The sequence below is a fragment of the Orcinus orca genome, chromosome 7 (assembly GCF_937001465.1).
Source record: "Orcinus orca chromosome 7, mOrcOrc1.1, whole genome shotgun sequence".
Lineage (NCBI taxonomy): Eukaryota > Metazoa > Chordata > Mammalia > Artiodactyla > Delphinidae > Orcinus > Orcinus orca.
In genome coordinates, this window is record NC_064565.1 from 31,782,243 (window position 1) to 31,795,828 (window position 13,586).

The 13,586-nt window shown below is 37.0% G+C and overlaps 1 protein-coding gene across 1 annotated transcript in view; it reads right to left on the bottom strand.

Moving 5' to 3' along the window:
- LRP1B (LDL receptor related protein 1B) overlaps positions 1 to 13,586 on the bottom strand; it is a 1,810,989-nt gene that overhangs the window by 520,527 nt on the left and 1,276,876 nt on the right. The window contains exons 34-35 of the mRNA XM_049711954.1: positions 3,538 to 3,663; positions 2,347 to 2,478 (exon numbers count right to left, since the gene is read on the bottom strand). Of these exons, the coding sequence (XP_049567911.1) occupies positions 2,347 to 2,478; positions 3,538 to 3,663 (258 nt within the window). The remainder of the gene's footprint in view (positions 1 to 2,346; positions 2,479 to 3,537; positions 3,664 to 13,586) is intronic.

A 13,586-nucleotide genomic window follows, 5' to 3' on the forward strand; every position in this document is an offset into this window, starting at 1 on the left:
CACTCATGCATATCAAGCACTGTGCCAAACATTTACAGACATCGATCTAAATATCCCCCAAAGTGAGGAAACTGAGCCTCAGAAAAATTAAGTAATTTACCCAAGGTCATAGAACTAGTAAGTGGTTAAACTGGTTTTAGAATCCAAGTTGTCTGATGCAAAAGTCTGGTCTCTTCCCACCGTATGTTTTACTGGCCCCTAGGTCTCTGGCCCTCTTAGATTTCAAAGCAAGTTTTATCTTGCTATTTTCTGATTAACAGTAGAAATTTTAATAGACTCTTAAACATTCTAATTTCACATGACTATTCCATATGCCTATATCCTTTTGCATTTAGAAGAAATTGATTTTCCAAAAATAATTCCTTTCTAGGAATGTAATTTTAAAATATGGCAGGTATAATATGAAGAATACAAAGTTTTAACTAATAAGTAGTAATTGCTCTATGGAAAAACTATTTTGATACAAAATATGTTTGTTATAAAATATTAGTAATTACTAAGGATTTAGAAACAGGGAGAGTACTATTCTTTCCAAATAAAATTATCTGCTCTCATGGCACATTATATGAAACTTAACCATTTCAGGGCCAACATACAAACCTTGGAAAGTGAATTCAACTCATGCAAATAATAAGTTTGCCCTTAAGGAAGAAGAGATTTACAAATGATCTAATCAGGACATTTGACCAAATGGCTTATTTGATATTTGTATTTGGAAATTTACCAAATACTTTCAAAAATCATTATGTAGTCTTTAAAAGAATCAACTATGTGATAATGGCTAAAACAAGGGACTGTGTGTACATAGTAAAAATATATACACATATATAAATACACCCTTTTCAAGAAGTTCAAGTTTTTCTTAGTTTTGCACCTATTAAATCCTATATAATAAAATTCTACAGAATAACATGTACGTGAATAAGAGGCAGGGTGGATTACGCATGGTAGGGTAGTGAGCCTTCCACAAAAAATGAGGTTGGATCAAAGAGCCTTGTTTGATCAAAAATCACACTAATTTTGGCAAAATTTACATAATGCTCAATAAACTATGCTCTATTTGTTCTATACTTCCTTTCGGAAAAAGCCATTTTAAAAAACATAGGAAATTTCCCTCTTTGTGATTCCAAATATTCGGTGCAAATAATTTTCTTAAGAAAAGTCATCTTCGAACCATTTGTAAAAATCCCCAGTAATTCACTGATTTGTAGCCAAAAATTCATTAACACGTGATTGAACAAAATGTATTAGAGCTGAGGGAAATAATAGGCTTACTACCAGAAGCCTATGTGCTGCTGTTTAAAGATTTTTTTAAAGATTATAGATCAAAGAACGATTTTTTTAACATGTGACAAAATTGTCTTTACATATATAAAAAATATACTGGGAACATGCAGTACATCTTCAACACCAAAACATTAACTCAGGAAGCATATGATTTAGCTGGATGAGAGATGGAGAAATTTGTTTTTATAAATTTAATCCTTCAAGTGTAGAATAATAAATATGAATATTAATGAAAGAAGTATACCCAATGCTTATGCTATATTTGAAGTTAGCAATTAGAACAAAAAATTTATTTCCTTCAATAAATTTAACAGTTTCTACCATCAATTCCCAACCACACAAATTCTTTTTTTTTTTAGCCTTGCCGTGCAGTTTGTGGAATCTTAGTTCTCCAACCAAGGACTGAACCTGGGCCATGGCAGTGAAAGCGCTGAATCCTAACCACTAGACCACGAGGGAACTCCCCCCAAATCACACACTGGTGTTAGCCACAAAAACAGGACAGTGTCCAATATGCTTTCTTTCACTGTTTGCTAAAACAAGAAGATAAGGTAAAATCTGACTCTGAAATGATAGCTACTGTATTCAAAAGTAAAAAGAATGGTTTAGCATTTATAATTGTTTCCATTATTTGGATTTCATTTGCTATTACCTGTATTAGAATAGATAACCACATCCTGGAAAATAATTTAAATAAGATTATGTTTAAGTAAATAATAAATCAAAATGCTTTATTTTTAATATTTATAGTTGGATAAAAGTAAAAGTGTCATCTGAAAGATAAAAAAAGATAGAAATACAAATGAAGCAACCAAATGCCAATCATGGCATTTTAATGTACTTGCAATTCAAATGTTATATGTTAGAAAAATTCTGCTTCATTTTTTTCAGACAGAACCTATTTATAACAATTTGTGTTAGGCTTAAAAATTCATTTCTGATTTGCTTTCTTATTCCTCATCTTGACTATCAGAGTACAGATGGAAAGGTTATATTTCCATCATGTTTAATAAATCAAGTGAAAATATTATACATAAATTATGAATAAAAGCTATTTACCTGCATGGAAATCTATTCCCACAGCAAATGAAGTTCCTGATATAGGCATCAAGGCATCCATTTTGTCACTTGGTTCTAGAGGTATTCCCCTGATTCCTTCATGAACAGAGTACATAAGAAATGACTCTATACCTAAATTTAAAAGGAAACAAAAACAAAATGAATATATAACATTAAAATCATTCCATTAGCAGGAGGTGGGTATCAAGATGGCAGAGTAGAAAGACCCCAAACTCACCTCCTCCCATGGGCATGCCAAAATTACAACTACTTACAGAGCAATTATCTATGAGAACAATCTGAAGATTAGCAGAAAAGGTTTTCCACACCTACAGATATAAAGAAGGAGCCACAATGACATGGGTAGGAGGGGCAGAGACATGGTCTAGTCAGGACACAAACACACTCCCAGGTCAGTGACCCACAAACAGGAGAGAAGTCACAACCACAGAGGTCCTCTCTGAGGAGTGAGGGGTCTGAACCTCACACAGGGCTCCCAGCCCGAGGATCCTACACTGGAAAGACAAAGCCCCAGAAAGCTGGGCTTTGAAAATCAGCTGGACTTGTTTTGGAGAAATATATTGGAAACAGAGGCTTCTCTCTTAAAGAGTGCACACAAAATCTCACATATTCCAAGTCCCAGCACAGAGACAATAGTTGGAAAGGTGCCCAGGTCAGATCCACTTGCTGATCTTGGAGAGCCTTCTGAGAGGCAAGAGGCAATTGGGAAGCCCCCTGGGGACTGACAGGCTGGCAGCAGCCACTTTTGGGATCTCGGGATCCTTTTCAAACTAGTCCAAAAAAATTCAAGAGGAAGAACACCTCCAAATTCATTCTATGGGGACAGCATCACCCTAATTCCAAAACCAGACAAAGATGCCACAAGAAAATAAAACAACAGGCCAATATCACTGATGAGCACAGAGGTGAAAATCCTCAACAAATATTAGCAAACTGACTTAACAATACATTAAAAGGATCATACATCATGATCAAATGTTATTTCTGCCAGGGATGCAAGGATGGTTCAATATCCATAAACCAATCAAAGTGTTACACCACACTAACAAAATAAAGGATAAAAAATTATATGATAATCTCAGTAGACACAGATAAAGCTGACTTTGGTTGCCTAAAATCTGTATGGATGAAGTAAATGCATCAGAACTAAGATTTTTCAAAACCTCATACCTCGACATGACATGCGGTTCTTTTGGAGATAATATCCAACTGTACACATGCAAGTCCTTGTAGTTTCAGATGTTGGTAAACAAAGCTGAGAACATCCACCATTATTTAGTTGGCAGGAATTGCTGCCTGCAAAGTAGGAAAACAAACAAAAGAAACATAAAAATCAAAAAAACTAAAGAAAGTATAATTCAATATCAGTAATTTGAAGAAATATTTATGCTATTATTAATTTATAAATGTAGCTGTTTCATATTGGTATCATATTTTATTCCCTCAAATAATTTGAAGTAGCAGATTATGGTTGAAGTTTCTCCTTCCAAAAAAGCACTGCATAGTGATTACAGGCAACAGTACTATACTCAATTTATAGAATCAATTTAACTTTGAATACAATTTGAATACAATTCAAAGTTGCTAAGAGATTAGATCTTAATTGTTCCCACCACAAAAAAGAAATGATAATTATGTGATGTAACAGATAGCACTATGGTGGTAATCATATTGCCATATATAAAGTATCAAATCAACACATTATACATCTTAACCAACATTATCTATCAATTATATCTCAATAAAAATACATTTACAATAAATAAATAATTTTTTTGTAAAATAAGATACATGAGAGGATTCATAGTTATAGAAGAGCAAAAGGAAATTGGTGTGCCGTGAATATGGTCATAGATCTTTGTAATATTTTAAGGTCACAGAAACAAGGAAATCTCTTTTCTGACTTCTAAATTTCACTTCAACTCTACAGTTACTTCCTTTTCAAGAACACTTTATCCAAATGTATCAAATAAATAGTTGTTAATTTATATTACTGACTCAACTCAAAGATTATACCATTGAAAGTAAGGAGGTACATATATACATATATGTATAATTGATTTTTTAAAAGCAAGGAACTAAAATTTGCCATTCCAAGGAACATAATTCTTCAAAAATAGATTTAAAACACACCCATAATAGTAATCTAATTAACTGGCATATTAATTTGCCTTATTCCTGTGAGGTAGCAATGACAAATATTAGGTAATCACAGGTCGGAATTCTATAAAGATGGTCCATTAAATTTACTAGGCCCAATGTGCTAATTAAAGCTGGTAACATAAAGTTAAGTAGTTTACAATCTTATCCATCAAGTTCATTAAATATCCCAGTTTTACAACATTTTTATTATTCTAGGACATGCAATGCCATTTACTGGATGTTCAAACTCTGATACAAAGTACAGTAAATCCAGTGAGAATTACAAAGCATTATGAAAGCTATATATCAATAGTGCTCTATGGAAAATTCAAAATACCAATGCAGCTCATTATTTCTAATCTCCTGAATTCAAGATAGTCTGATGGGATTTAATTGTTCAATCAAACCTGTCACAAGTTCTGTCATTTTTGAAGTGTGAAATAGTCTCAACTGGGGAGATTTCTCAACAGGAGATCTACCACATTCTCTGCTCATTTCTTATACCTGGCAGTTGCTCTTATGTAGGTCCACATACTAAGATTTGAGTTGCCCTGAACTTCTGAAATGATTACCTTTATCTCATATATAAACTAATGGAGATTCATTGATTTATTCCCTTTTTTCCAAGCTGACTTATAATACAAAGATGAATTTTCAGCTCTATGATTATTTTAATAATGAGACAATTGTATTTATGGATCTACAGTAATTCCATACTGACCATGTACGTATTTCATTTTATAGAAAGCATGTGAATGTACATTAATGCAATGCCAATCTATAGAGATATGCATTTGGATATAAATTTACTTCAACTACCACTAAAGACTGGAAAGCTGGCAAGAGATTGACAAGTGATACTTGTCTATAAAGTTTGAAAAAACACCAAACAGAGAGTAGGGGAAACAAGGGAATTGAAGAAGTAAAGAAAATGGATTGGAGTTGATTTATAAAAACAAGAGAAAATGAGGCATTATATAATCTTGATAATATCCAAAATACATGAAAAAAAGAAGAAAAAGGAGATCCTGGGACTGTGCATTTTTAAACATAATAGTAATAATTATTTTTTATAAATAATAAAATTATGTTAATGTTGTACAACAATAACACAATCCATGTATCATTTGTTTAGTCTCTAAGGGAAAATGATGGTGAAAGAGAAAAGGCAAAAAAATAAAACACATCATTATTTTAATAAGTATCTTTGCCTATTAAATATAGATTTGATGTAGGAAAAATATAGAGAGATTTTTAAAGTAATAATTTAGGTGGTGAATATCTAGCAGGTTAGAAATACTGGTTTAGCTTAATATTTTGTAATGATATTGATGTTCAAACCTCATTCCTAAATTCTCTAGTGGAAATAGAAAGTCCACTTGACTAATGAGAAGTCTCAGCTCTCCAGTGATCTGTGTCAAAAATGATAAATGAAGTAGCTAATTGTACTTTGAAATCCAAAGTGGTAGTAATGTTAACACCTTAAATAGTCCTAAATTGCTCATATTTCATACTAATGAAGCTTTTAAGCTACCTGCTATGATTCTGTTAATGGGACTGTCTTTAATACAGATGCTTTTATCAGCATATTCTTCCAGTAAAAACAGTATTTTCACTGCATTTTAAGCTTAGTCATATTATACCATAAATTTCTAAGTACTAGAGGGCCCTGTCAGGTAATACTTTCACAGTGCATAGAAGCTACAACTCTACCTACAGAATCAAATCCTTAAAAGATGAGGGGGGAGGGGACGAGGGGAAGATGGCGGAAGAGTAAGACGCGGAGATCACCTCCCTCCCCACAGATACACCAGAAATACGTCTACACGTGGAACAACTCTTACAGAACACCTACTGAACGCTGGCAGAAGACCTCAGACCTCCCAAAAGGCAAGAAACCCCCCATGTACCTGGGTAGGGCAAAAGAAAAAAATAGAGACAAAAGGATAGGGACGGGACCTGCACCAGTGGGAGGGAGCTGTGAAGGAGGAAAGGTTTCCATACACTCGGAAGCCCCTTCGCGGGCGGAGACTGCGGGTGGCGGAGGGGGAAGCTTCGGAGGCTCGGAGAAGAGCACAGCAACATGGGTGCGGAGGGCAAAGCGGATAGATTCCCGCACAGAGGATCAGGGCCGACCAGCACTCACCAGCCCGAGAGGCTTGTCTGCTCACCCACCAGGGCCGGCGGGGCTGGGAGCTGAGGCTCGGGCTTTGGTCGGAGCGCCGGAAGAGGACTGGTGTTGGCGGCATGAACACAGCCTGAAGGGGTTAGTGCACCACGGCTAGCCGGGAGGGAGTCCGGGAAAAGGTCTGGAGCTGCCGAAGAGGCAAGAGACTTTCTTCCCTCTTTGTTTCCTGGTGCGCGAGGAGAGGGAATTAAGAGCGCTGCTTAAAGGAGCTCCAGAGACGGGCGTGAACCGCGGCTAGAAGTCCGGACCCGAGAGACAGGCATGAGACGCTAAGGCTGCTGCTGCCGCCACCAAGAAGCCTGTGTGCAAGCACAGGTCACTCTCCACACCTCCCCTCCCGGGAGCCTGTGCAGCCCGCCACTGCCAGGGTCCCGTGATCCAGGGACAACTTCCCCGGGAGAATGCACGGCGCGCCTCAGGCTGGTGCAACGTCATGCTGCCTCTGCCGTCGCAGGCCCGCCCCGCACTCCATGCCCCTCCCTCCCCCACCCCGGCCTGAGTGAGCCAGAGCCCCCGAATCAGCGGCTCCTTTAACCCCGTCCTGTCTGAGAAAAACAAACGCGCTCCGGTGACCTACACGCACAGGTGGGGCCAAATCCAAAGCTGAGCCCCTGGGAGCTGTGAGAACAAAGAAGAGAAAGGGAAATCTCTCCCAGCAGCCTCAGAAGCAGCGGATTAAAGCTCCACAATCAACTTCATGTACCCTGCATCTGTGGAATACATGAATAGACAACGAATCATCCCAAATTGAGGAGCTGGACTTCGAGCACAAGATTTATGATTTTTTCCCCTTTTCCTCTTTTTGTGAGTGTGTATGTGTATGCTTCTGTATGAGATTTTGTCTGTATAGTTTTGCTTCCACCATTTGTCCTAAGGTTCTATCCGTCCTTTTTTTATTAAAAAAATTTTTTTAATAATTATTTTTAATTTAATAACTTTATTATTTTTTACTTTATTTTATTTTACTTTATCTTCTTTCTTTTTTCCTTCCTATCCTCCTTCCTTCCTTCCTTCCACCATCCCTCCCTCCCTCCTTTCTTTCTTTCTTCCTTCCTTCCCTCCTTTCTTTCTTTCCTTCTTTCTTCCTATTTCTACTAATTCTTTCTCTCTACTTTTTCTCCCTTTTATTCTGAGCTGTGTGGATGAAAGGCTCTTGGTGCTGCAGCCAGGAGTCAGGGCTATGCCTCTGAGGTGAGAGAGCCAACTTCAGGACACTGGTCCACAAGAGACGTCCCAGCTCCACATAATATCAAACGGCAAAAATCTCCCAGAGATCTCCATCTCAACGCCAGCACCCAGCTTCACTCAACGACCAGCAAATTACAGTGCTGGACACCCTATGCCCAACAACTAGCAAAACAGGAACACAACCCCACCCATTAGCAGAGAGGCTGCCTAAAATCAAAATAAGTCCACAGAAACCCCAAAACACACCACCAGACATGGACCTGCCCACCAGAGAGACAAGATCCAGCCTCATCCACCAGAACACAGGCACTAGTCCCCTGCACCAGGAAGCCTACACAACCCACTGAACCAACCTTAGCCACTGGGGACAGACACCAAAAACAACGGGAACTACGAACCTGCAGCCTGCAAAAAGGAGACCCCAAACACAGTAAGATAAGCAAAATGAGAAGACAGAAAAAAACACCGCAGATGGAGGAGCAAGATAAAAACCCACCAGACCTAACAAATGAAGAGGAAATAGGCAGTCTACCTGAAAAAGAATTCAGAATAATGATAGTAAAGATGATCCAAAATCTTGGAAATAGAATAGACAAAATGCAAGAAACATTTAACAAGGACCTAGAAGAACTAAAGATGAAACAACGATGAACAACACAATAAATGAAATGAAAAATACTCTAGATGGGATCAATAGCAGAATAACTGAGGCAGAAGAATGGATAAGTGACCTGGAAGATAAAATAGTGGAAACAACTACTGCAGAGCAGAATAAAGAAAAAAGAATGAAAAGAACTGAGGACAGTGTCAGAGACCTCTGGGACAACATTAAACACAACAACATTCGAATTATAGGGGTTTCAGAAGAAGAAGAGAAAAAGAAAGGGACTGAGAAAATATTTGAAGAGATTATAGTTGAAAACTTCCCTAATAAGGGAAAGGAAATAGTTAATCAAGTCCAGGAAGCACAGAGAGTCCCATACAGGATACATCCAAGGAGAAATATGCCAAGACACATATTAATCAAACTGTCAAAAATTAAATACAAAGCAAGCATATTAAAAGCAGCAAGGGAAAAACAACAAATAACACAAAAGGGAATCCCCATAAGGTTAAAAGCTGATCTTTCAGCAGAAACTCTGCAAGCCAGAAGGGAGTGGCAGAGCATATTTAAAGTGATGAAGGAGAAAAACTGCAGCCAAGATTACTCTACCCAGCAAGGATCTCATTCAGATTTGATGGAGAAATTAAAACGTTTAAAGAAAAGCAAAAGCTGAGAGAGTTCAGCACCACCAAACCAGCTTTACAACAAATGCTAAAGGATCTTCTCTAGGCAAGAAACACAAGAAAGGAAAAGACCTACAATAACGAACCTAAAACAATTTAGAAAATGGGAATAGGAACATGCATATCAACAATTACCTTAAATGTTAATGGACTAAATGCTCCCACCAAAAGACACAGATTGGCTGAATGGATACAAAAACATGACCCATATATATGCTGTCTACAAGAGACCCACTTCAGACCTAGAGACACATACAGACTGAAAGTAAGGAGATGGAAAAAGATATTCCATGCAAATGGAAATCAAAAGAAAGCTCGAGTAGCAATTCTCATATCAGACAAAATAGACTTTACAATAAAGACCGTTAGAAGAGACAAAGAAGGACACTACATAATGATCAAGGGATCGATCCAAGAAGAAGATATAACAATTGTAAATATTTAGGCACCCAACATAGGAGCACCTCAATACATAAGGTAAATACTAACAGCCATAAAACTGGAAATTAACAGTAACACATTCATAATAGGGGACTTAAACACCCCACTTTCACCAATGGACAGATCATCCAAAACGAAAATAAATAAGGAAACACAAGCTTTAAATGATACATTAAACAAGATGGACTTAATTGATATTTATAGGACACTTCATCCAAAAACAACAGAATACACATTTTTCTCAAGTGCTCATGGAACATTCTCCACGATAGATCATATATTGGGTCACAAATCAAGCCTTGGTAAATTTAAGAAAATTGAAATTGTATCAAGTATCTTTTCCGAGCAAAACACTATGAGACTAGATATCAATTATAGGAAAAGATCTGTAAAAAATACAAACACATGGAGGCTAAACAGTATACTAGTTAATAACGAAGTGATCACTGAAGAAATCAAAGAGGAAATCAAAAAATACCTAGAAACAATTGACAATGGAGACACGATGATCCAAAACCTATGGGATGCAGCAAAAACAGTTCTAAGAGGGAAGTTTATAGCAATACAAGCCCACCTTAAGAAACAGGAAACATCTCGAATAAACAACCTAAACTTGCACCTAAAGCAATTACAGAAAGAAGAAAAAAAAAACCCAAAGTTAGCAGAAGGAAAGAAATCCTAAAAATCAGATCAGAAATAAATGAAAAAGAAATGAAGGAAATGATAGCAAAGATCAATAAAACTAAAAGCTGGTTCTTTGAGAAGATAAACAAAATAGATTAAGCATTAGCCAGACTCATCAAGAAAAAAAGGGAGAAGATTCAAATCAATAGAATTAGAAATGAAAAAGGAGAAGTAACAACTGACACTGCAGAAATACAAAAGATCATGAGAGATTACTACAAGCAACACTATGCCAATAAAATGGACAACCTGGAAGAAATGGACAAATTCTTAGAAATGCACAACCTGCAAAGACTGAATCAGAAAGAAATAGAAAATATAAACAGACCAATCACAAGCAGTGAAATTGAAACTGTGATTATAAATCTTCCAACAAACAAAAGCCCAGGACCAGATGGCTTCACAGGCGAATTCTATCAAACATTTAGAGAAGAGCTAACATCTGTCCTTCTAAAACCATTCCAAAATATAGCAGAGGGAGGAACACTCCCAAATTCATTCTAAGAGGCCACCATCACCTTGATACCAAAACCAGATAAGAATGTCACAAAGAAAGAAAACTACAGGCCAATATCACTGATGAACATAGATGCAAAAATCCTCAACAAAATACTAGCAAACAGAATCCAACAGCACATTAAAAGGATCATACACCATGATCAAGTGTGGTTTATCCAGGAATGCAAGGGTTCTTCAATATACGCAAATCAATCAATGTGATAAACCATATTAACAAATTGAAGGAGGAAAACCATATGATCATCTCAATAGATGCAGAGAAAGCTTTTGACAAAATTCAACACCCATTTATGATAAAAACCCTGCAGAAAGTAGGCATAGAGGGAACTTTCCTCAACATAATAAAGGCCATATATGACAAACCCACAGCCAATATCATCCTTGATGGTGAAAAACTGAAAGCATTTCCACTAAGATCAGGAACAAGACAAGGTTGCCCACTCTCACCTCTCTTATTCAACATAGTTTTGGAAGGTTTAGCCACAGCAATCAGAGAAGAAAAGGAAATAAAAGGAATCCAAATCGGAAGAGAAGAAGTAAAGCTGTCACTGTTTGCAGATGACATGATACTATACATAGAGAATCCTAAAGATGCTACCAGAAAACTACTAGAGCTAATCAATGAATTTGGTAAAGTAGCAGGATACAAAATTAATGCACAGAAATCTCTGGCATTTCTATACACTAATGATGAAAAATCTGAAAGTGAAATCAAGAAAACACTCCCATTTATCACTGCAACAAAACGAATAAAATATCTAGGTATAAACCTACCTAAAAAGACAAAAAAACCTGTATGCAGAAAATTATAAGACACTGATGAAAGAAATTAAAGATGATACAAATAGATGGAGAGATATACCATGTTCTTGGATTGGAAGAATCAACATTGTGAAAATGACTCTACTACCCAAAGCAATCTACAGATTCAATGCAATCCCTATCAAACTACCACTGGCATTTTTTACAGAACTAGAACAAAAAATTTCACAATCTATATGGAAACATAAAAGACCCCGAATAGCCAAAGCAATCTTGAGAACGAAAAACGGAGCTGGAGGAATCAGGCTCCCGGACTTCAGAGTATACTACAAAGCTACAGTAGTCAAGACAGTATGGTACTGGCACAAAAACAGAAATATAGATTAATGGAACAGGATAGAAAGCCCAGAGATAAACCCACGCACATATGGTCACCTTATCTTTGATAAAGGAGGCAGGGATGTACAGTGGAGAAAGGACAGCCTCTTCAATAAGTGCTGCTGGGAAAACTGGACAGGTACATGTAAAAGTATGAGATTAGATCACTCCCTAACACCATACACAAAAATAAGCTCAAAATGGATTAAAGACGTAAATGTAAGGCCAGAAACTATCAAACTCTTAGAGGAAAACATACCAGAACACTCTGTGACATAAATCACAGCAAGATCTTTTGACCCACCTCCTAGAGAAATGGAAATAAAAACAAAAATAAACAAATGGGATCTTATGGAACTTCAAAGCTTTTGCACAGCAAAGGAAACCATAAACAAGACCAAAAGACAGCCCTCAGAATGGGAGAAAATATTTGCAAATGGAGCAACTGACAAAGGATTAATCCCCAAAATTTACAAGCAGCTCATGCAGCTCAATAACAAAAAAGCAAACAACCCAATCCAAAAATGGGCAGAAGACCTAAATAGACATTTCCCCAAAGGAAATATACAGACTGTCAACAAACACATGAAAGAATGCTCAACGTCATTAATCATTAGAGAAATGTAAATCAAAACTACAATGAGATATCATCTCACACCAGTCAGAATGGCCATCATCAAAAAATCTAGAAACAATAAATGCTGGAGAGGGTGTGGAGAAAAGGGAACACTCTTGCACTGCTGGTGGGAATGTGAATTGGTACAGCCACTATGGAGAACAGTATGGAGGTTCCTTAAAAAACTACAAATAGAACTACCATATGACCCAGCAATCCCACTACTGGGCATATACCCTGAGAAAACCATAATTCAAAAAGAGTAATGTACCAAAATGTTCATTGCAGCTCTATTTACAATAGCCCAGAGATGGAAACAACCTAAGTGCCCCTCATTGGATGAATGGATAAAGAAAATGTGGCACATATATACAATGCAATATTACTCAGCCATAAAAAGAAATGAAATTGAGCTATTTGTAATGAGGTAGATAGACCTAGAGTCTGTCATACAGAGTGAAGTAAGTCAGAAAGAGAAAGACAAATACCGTATGCTAACACATATATATGGAATTTAAGAGGAAAAAACATGTCATGAAGAACCTAGGGGTAAGACAGGAATAAAGACACAGACCTACTAGAGAACGGACTTGAGGATATGGGGAGGGGGAAGGGTGAGCTCTGACAAAGCGAGAGAGAGGCATGGACATATATACACTACCAAACGTAAGGTAGATAGCTAGTGGGAAGCAGCCGCATAGCACAGGGAGATCAGCTCGGTGCTTTGTGATCGCCTGGAAGGGTGGGATAGGGAGGGTGGGAGGGAGGGAGACGCAAGAGGGAAGAGATATGGGAACATATGTATATGTATAACTGATTCACTTTGTTATAAAGCAGAAACTAACACACCATTGTAAAGCAATTATACCCCAATAAAGATGTTAAAGAAAAAAAAAAAGAATCATGGATAGTGCCCTATGCTACGGGAAAAAAAAAAAAAAAGATGAGGGGGATCTTGTTAAAATGAACGATGTGAGACAAGCATAATACAATTAATTTTTCTTCCAAGAAACT